The following is an 8190-nucleotide window of genomic DNA, read 5'->3' as shown; positions in this document are numbered from 1 at the left end:
TTAATATTAAAAATTATTGTAACTAAATAAAATATAATATTTATTATCACCCAAAATATAGAAAATTTAATAAATAATATTAAGATACATGAAATTATTAAATATAATTTATAATACATTATCAATACCAAAAAGAACTTTTTGATGCTTCAAATTGATAACCATATCCAGATGTTTCACAAGTATAACAATAAGAATTTTAACTCATCATATTAGAAAAATTTTCCATGTAATTTTGAATATATCAGTTATATATCTCTCTGTCAATTCCAACCAACTATCCAAGTAGAGGGTAATGTGGATTTACCCAAGAAGGAGTATGGCATTCGTTTTGATATATGGGATGATTAAAGCTACCAACACCATAAGCATTATAAGGATTATGTGATTTCGTTTGACCAAATGGGTACACAATTGAAATCTCTAAATTTTCATATTAAAACTAACTTGTGTACTTAAATTTATTACATCCAAAGAGTTAGAAAGATAACCTTCATCAAGTTGATTCATTGCAAAAATTTCATAGTGCCTTCTTAAATCAATATTTGCTATTTGGGCCCCATGATCTAAATCTTTTGTTGCATGTGTGTATTGATCTTCACCAGTAAATGGACTTAATGGTTGTTGGCTTGGTTCCCGATAATATATTCCTCCATCTTTACCATAACCATTACCTCCATCATCATCATCATCATCGTCATCATCATCATCGTCATCATCATCATCATCATCGTCGTCATCATCGTCGTTGTCATAATTAAGATCAACAACATCATCATCATCATCATCATCATCTTCATCTTTGTAGTCATTTGGTTGAGCATAAAAGCCACCAAATGTTTTTAAAGTCAACTAAATCATTTAGATGAAAGCTTTGTCACCACTTCAAATGAATTATTCCTCCACTTTCACTGCTTATAACTTCTTCTACAATAACATTATCAACATTTATCCCTAATTGTGAAGCATGAATTGCAACTTGAGGATTTGGATTACTTTCATCATCATCTAAGTATAAATTCTTAACCCATTGGATAATAGGGCTATTTTCATCTTCACCAGGGTCAGCTCCAATTTCAAAAAAATCTAAATAATTCAAATCTAATTGCAGTTGATTTACTAATTCCATATCGCGAATCCGCAATTTCATGTTATAATAGCAAAAAAACCATTTTTTGAAGTTTTTTATATGCGAGCTTATTTCGTTATTTTGTGTGTATCAAAGCAAATGTACTCTAATTACACTCGCATGCAGATAATGATACAGTTTGTGACAAAATACACATTGTCAATTTTTTGAGTGTTGGAGTGCTATTCTCATACATTGTCTACTATTCAACTATATATTTCAACATTATAAATCAAAATATATTAAATTTAAATAAAATTTTAAATATTCTATATATGATTTTTCTATTAGAATTAATAAATATAGCCATAATGCATATACCAGGTATCATTTCTGCCCGGGCCACAACTGCTGCACAATCACCAAACCCTTTTTGTGCGTCTCTAAATATATTATCTACATATAATTACAAAAAAATTATAAGAAGCTTTATTTTATTAACATGTTAGTTTGATTAAAAATAATAATAAATCTTACTTTATTTCCAAATTGAGATATATGATCCGAATTTGGATCTAACACTGCAAAAACATCACGAATAGCTTATATAAGATATGGATCAGTACCAATTCCTTCTTTATACTGGAATAGTGGATTTAGAAAGTATGTTGCAATAATTTTAAAAAATTAAATCTAATATATAAATTATTTGACAAAATAACAATTACAAATAAGTAATTGAGATAAAATAACCAACCATATAGAGAGAGGATGAGAAAGTGTATTATCTCATCAATGATTTATGATGTTCATAATCCATTGAGTTCCTCTTTGATTGTTGATTACATATCTCATTTTTTAAAAACAATCGTACAATATTGGCATTCTAGATATGAACTCAACATCAACAATTTGCAAAATAATATGTAATGGCTTATATATACTAACAGTGTGAGCAACAGAATTCCAAAAATAATTGTCAATGATAAGTTTTCTACTTCTTTACCTACTTTTGTTCGACTTAATTGATGTTCAACCTAAGCATCGCTAGTAAGCACTTGTTTTAGAGAATATTTCATTTCAAGAAGACTATTTAAAGTAATGTAATTTGTTACAAATTTTGTTTTTCTAGGTCGCACTAATTTTTGTTGGGATATCTAATAAAATATTTATTGAACTGAAAGAGAATGCGAATACATGTCAGAATTGATTGAGAACTAGTGGGTTTCGAAACAAAAAGCGGTTCCTAGATTCGTTGCTTGCGTCCTAAGCACAGGTATCGAAGACAAAGACCCGAGCTCCACAGATTGAGTAAAGTCATTGACTTGACTTGGACTTGGCCGAGTCTTCATTGTACGGAACTCCGGGTCCCACTCAAAACCCATTTCGCAAGGAAAAGAAAATAGCCGTTTCTTGATTCTCTTAATGTATAGATTTTCTGATTACGCAGCTCAGTGCGGAACGCCAAAGCACGCTCAAAAAGAGAGACTAAGACAAAGACAAAGACGAAGACGAAGACGCAGAGTTTGATTGAGCCCCCACCGGCGGAGCTCGATCATCTTCTTCACTGTTTCAGGAACTGAGTCCCGTCCTGCTGCTTTTTTCTACCTCTTCGCTGTTTTGGGTAACCGTCTATGGGTCTCACTTCTGTGGTCGGTGATGATGAGGAATCGAGTTCCAGAGTTCAGAATCCGGAGAAAGACCCTAGGAAAATTGCTAGGAAGTATGTTTTCTTTCCCATTTTTTCTTTTTCTAAAACTGCATTTGCGATGTGGGTTTTTATGAATTTCGTTTTTTTTTGTTTTTCTGCTTCCTGCTTGATTTATACCCTGTTTGGCTGCCTAGAAAGTAGAAGTGGAGTAAAATCAAAGGAAAATATCTGGATGCTTTTGTTTATTTACGTTGCAGTTTCTGAAAAAATAAATGAAGCGTAATGCTGTTTTTTTGATTTTTTAATTATTATTTTTTTAATTTATTTAGTTCAGAACAGACTTCGCAGTGTCCTATACTTATTTTTTTTGTTTTTTGTTTTTTTTTTTTTTTGGTTTTTGAACTTGAGAAGGTACCAGCTTGATCTTTGCAAGAAAGCTATGGAGGAGAACATAATCGTGTATTTGGGGACCGGTTGTGGGAAGACCCACATAGCTGTACTGCTTATATACGAGCTAGGCCACTTGATCCGTAGACCCCAGAAGAGTGTATGTGTTTTTCTTGCGCCCACCGTGGATCTGGCTCAGCAGGTGATATGCCCTTGATAGGTTTGAAATTTATGAATTAATTCTGCACCGAGTTGGTGATGTTTTAACTTTTTGAATTGGAGATTGGAATTGTAGTCTATCATATTAATGTTGGACTTTTTCTTTGCCACAAAATACATGTATGCTTGAAGCAATTCTTGCAGTTTCCTGTTGTCAACATAATGTCAATGCGGTGTTTCTCTGATTCCAGGCTTCTTTTGGTGATTGTGGCTTTTGATTAGTTTAGATCATTTAGCATTATGTATTTTTTTTTTTAAAAAAAAAAAAAAAATATTGGGAGTGAAGGATTTGAACTCAGGCTCTCTACTTTGGAAACAATGAATTTTTACTGCTAGGCCTTCCCTGGAGGGACCATATATCACCCTGTGTTGAAGTAATTTCTTTGTTCATATGTAATTATATATGTAAGTGAATGAGTTTGTCAACTTATGAGCAAAGATTGGGTAAACAAAACTTCGTAGTAACTGTAAATTTAAAAACGAGCTTCACTATTCTTTCCAATCACCAAATGATGAGACCTCAAGATTTTAGCTTTTAAGAAGAAGCTATGCCTATGTGCATATCCTAAGTAAAAAGAGGGGATTGATCCTTTGTCTTAGGAGCTCGAAGTCCTATATGAGCTTGATATGATCTAATGACAAATTTTAAATTAAAGTTATGAAACTTGGTGAGACAAATTATTACTTTTCCTTTCATCAACATACATTCTTATGACAGTATATTATAACCTTTTCTTTGATTGCTTGGTAGTTTGCTTGTGAATTGTTTGATTTTCTTCCTCTTTTAACTGTATTTGGCAAGATGATAATGAGTTCTATGTTAATGCAAACCATACGTCTTTCCTTGTCAAACTTACATTGTTTTAAGTCAAAATCCGTTATAATTTTGGAACAAGCTACTGTTATAAAAGATTTTATTGCAAGGTTATGGAAGACCTCTTCCTTTTTATTACTACTTGATATTAAATCAAATTCATTATAATTATGTAGCAAGCCAGGGTTATAGAAGATTCCATTGATTTCAAGGTAGGAGTCTACAGTGGGAGCTTTAAGGGATTGAAGAGCCATGAGGATTGGGAAAAGCAGATGAAACAATATGAGGTAATTATTTGCTTGTTGATTGATATAAAAGTTAACATTTGTCTGCTTTTTATTTTTTTTATTTTTTGGATTAGGAACTTTCATCCTGAAATGGATTAAGTTGTCATCAATTTAAAGCTCTCAGGAAGTGAGCCCATTTCTTATATATCAAGCGAACACAAAAACACACATATTACTCCCCTTTTATGTAGGTCTGTGCAATAGTGATATCGAAAGTAAGTCTTACACTTGTAGAACTGCCAATTACCAAAAATGAGGGTCAGTTGGACTTGAGCACCCGAACAATCAGCTAGAGAATCAACCAGAGCTTTATACTGTGTAAATAAATTGTCATCTATTCTAAAAGTTTAATCGGTTAAAAAGTAGACCGATCATGCATATCGAGTTAATACTAAAAACAAATATAACAATTGATATGAACTTGTGCAGCATGTATCTTTACCTGATAAAATATTATTATATTTTTTATTATTGTTGTTGCTGTTTTTGATAATATTATCTATATATGTAAGGTTTAATTCCATTCAATCAATGTAGAAAACACTAATTTTGGAGGAATTATCCTGTCAAGTTTAACAAACTATTAATTTAACTATATTGGAACAATTTTGAAAAAGATTCCTAATACTATTTCAAGAATACTCTGTCTCTTATCTGCCCAAATATTAGCCATAACAAGTTCATCCAATTAACAGTTCATGATTTGTGTCTTAATTGGGGTAGAATAAAATTTGCATTGTATATTGTTCGAAATATAATAAATATAAATCTTATTATGTGTATATAAATATGTATATATGTGTATGTACATGAATTTGTGATCATCTGCAGATAAAGATACAGCTTACATGCGGCTTTTATCCTCGAGTCAAATTTGCTGATTGTTTGATGCAGGTTCTTGTAATGACCCCACAAATACTATTGCGGAACTTATCTCATTGTTTCATCAAGATGGAATTTATTGCATTACTAATATTTGATGAGTGTCATCATGCTCAAGTAAACAGCAATCACCCATATGCTGAAATCATGAGAGTAAGAATATCTCTTACATGCATATGTATAGAGTAGTGACTCCCACATGAAATGTGTTGATGCTAGATGATTCTCGAATTTTTATAGGAGTTCTACAAAAGTAATGCCACAAATCTACCTCGTATATTTGGCATGACAGCATCTCCAGTTGTAGGTAAAGGTAATGTTTGTCCTGACTATGTATTCTTACTTTGGGTGTATTACTTCTGTTGTCATACAGATTCAATTTAGAATTCATCTGGCTTTTGCTTATGTATAATTATGTCAGTGTGTCTCCTATAAGAGTTTGGCCAAAATAGAATATTATCTGTATTTGGAGTTTTGGGAAATTAAAGAATGTGCTCCTAAGTCAACCATTAGATGAAAATTTATATGAAGTTAATCGGAGTCTCTCTGATGGCTTCTAATTTTTATTTAAACCTAATCTGACTATGGTAAAACAAGAAAGCAATTTCCAATCTATGTTTATTTATTATGTTACTATTTCTATTCGTCTCAGAAGCTGAAATCAGCAATATGTAAACCCAATGTCAGATAGACAACTAGACTCAGTTACAATGGTAAATTACCTTCAGTCAAAAGTCAAGCTGACAGGAAGTGGCCACAACTACTTTGTACATCAAGCTAACACATGGTCCATGCTTAAGCATATTATATACATTTGCTTTGGTGAAATTTGGGGCAAAAATCCAATAACAAAACTACTCAGAATTATAATATATCTGTGTTGAATGCATGTATTTCATAAATTTTATTGTTTTTATTTAATTTAATAAATTGTATTTGAGCCGTGAATCTCTTTACGTATGTGTATATCTATAAATATTTGTATGTAAATAGTTGTCTATATATTATAACCTGAGGGAGAAAAGAAAGTGACTTCCCGCATAATTTTGCCTCCAATTCCTTGTCCTTATAGACTGAACTTTCATACCATTATTGGAACATAATGGTGTGAATCAAATTTATTATTGCACATATAGGAAGCTTCTGTCCTTCACTAGTGCTTTTTTTATTCATGTATTTTCCCTTGTATAATTGATGTATTTATCAATTTCTTTCTATCAAATTACTCCCATTTCAGTTTACATTGTGTGAATTATAACATGTAGAGATGATAACTTTTAAATCTCTTAATAAAATGTTGGTACATACCATTATGCTTCTTACTGTGTATTTAGTTTATATCTCTGCTTGTCTTGCTTCCAGTTGATTTATGTATTTGTCATAAAGTAGAAGTGGATGCCTTTTTGATGCTACATATGTTGGTAGAAAATCTGAATATTGAAAGCTCAAACTTATTGTTTTTTTTTTTTTTTAGGGCTTATAATTTAAAGGAGCTTACTGATATTCCCTATTTATAGTTTGATTACGTTGGAAGGATGCATGTTTATTGCTTTTCTAAAGGATTTCTTCGTCTTCTTGAAAGGATGTATTCAATTTATTTATAACTATGGAAGAGAGCACATTATCTGTATCATTTCTAGAAATAATAATAAAAGAAAGTTTTATTAAGATAAATAAGTACAGCATAATGAAAAGGTGGATCAATGTTCCAACCTGCAATACATCAAACAAAATAAAGACAACAAAAGCAACCTAAAAGGCACTCCTAGGCAAGACTTATCCATCCATTAGAAGACAAACTCTACAGCCTTTGCAAGCAATGCCCATGATGAAGCAATCTATTCCTTCCATTCCACTTCCCCCAAAACATTGCCACTATTATGCAAGTAGTTCATCCAATTTCCATTTTTTTGTCAAATTTACTTTAATGAGTATTTTTCGAATGTTTATCTGGACAAACCATTTTGACTTGATTCTTATTGCTTATGGGATCTGGCACAGCACACATGAACAAAGTTCAGTTCATATCTTCCATATCTATGTCTGGCTCACCAACACTGACGTTTTCTGACAAGTTGTAGTGAGAGATTTGGCTGAGTTTATATAGCAAACGAGCTGTTTCATTTTCTTGTGTATTGTATGTATCTAGGACCCCTTTCTTGCTAGCAGTAGATAATTCATCAAATTGTCTGAAATGTTATTCCCCTTTTTAGTTATGTTGTTAATTTATAGAATGTTAACAATTTATATCATTCTATGCTGTTTATTTTTAGGATCTTTACATGCAAGTTTTACTCTTTCAGGTGCTTGTAGTGAAGGGAATTTACCAAAAAGCATCAATAGTCTTGAGAAATTACTTGATGCTAAGGTGGGTTGTCAAGATATATAGACCTTTGCTGTCCCTCCCCTAAACTCTTCTTCATTTGTTCCTCATATTAAATCATTTGGAACCATTGAAGTTAGATTTGATTTGTAATCAATATAGTTTGTAAGGAGCTTGTGAGGACCTTGTACTAACGCATCCTTTGTGTCCCTTGAAACATTGTATGCAACCATTTTTCTGTGATTCCATATTGCTTTTTAGTAATAAATGAAGGTGGTGGCTCAATTTCCATGCACATTTATGGATGGCTGACACACCTTGGGCACAAACTTATTAAAAAAAAAAAAAAAAAAAAATAGATCATGGGTTGGAAGCGACTTGAATTTGTTACAGACTGGTTCAAACATAATCTCAGATGGACTAGGTCACTTCATAATATTTATTATAGAAGATTTTTGTTTCTTTATCAGACTCTTTTAAAGTAGAGCCCTTTTGAAAGATATATATGATTTTATTTGTTTATAATAGGGTTGTTGATGTGGTTGGAAACAGAGTTCC

At 31.8% G+C, this 8190-nt stretch overlaps 1 protein-coding gene across 2 annotated transcripts in view; it reads left to right on the top strand.

Annotated features, from left to right (window-relative positions):
• The first annotated feature begins 2276 nt into the window (after positions 1–2276).
• The window catches only part of LOC107427189 (dicer-like protein 4), a 28518-nt gene continuing 22604 nt past the window's right edge, over positions 2277–8190 (top strand). The window contains exons 1-7 of one of the 2 annotated variants that reach the window (XM_060817304.1): positions 2277–2422; positions 2520–2792; positions 3132–3309; positions 4317–4427; positions 5322–5462; positions 5550–5622; positions 7613–7677. In XM_060817304.1, the coding sequence (XP_060673287.1) occupies positions 2704–2792; positions 3132–3309; positions 4317–4427; positions 5322–5462; positions 5550–5622; positions 7613–7677 (657 nt within the window). In that variant the 5' untranslated portion in view covers positions 2277–2422; positions 2520–2703. Of the gene's footprint in view, positions 2793–3131; positions 3310–4316; positions 4428–5321; positions 5463–5549; positions 5623–7612; positions 7678–8190 lie in introns of both variants that reach the window. The other variant, XM_025072849.3, reaches the window with a different exon arrangement.

This window comes from Ziziphus jujuba, chromosome 1 (assembly GCF_031755915.1).
Source record: "Ziziphus jujuba cultivar Dongzao chromosome 1, ASM3175591v1".
Taxonomy (NCBI): domain Eukaryota; kingdom Viridiplantae; phylum Streptophyta; class Magnoliopsida; order Rosales; family Rhamnaceae; genus Ziziphus; species Ziziphus jujuba.
This window is presented reverse-complemented; position numbering and strand designations above follow the sequence as displayed.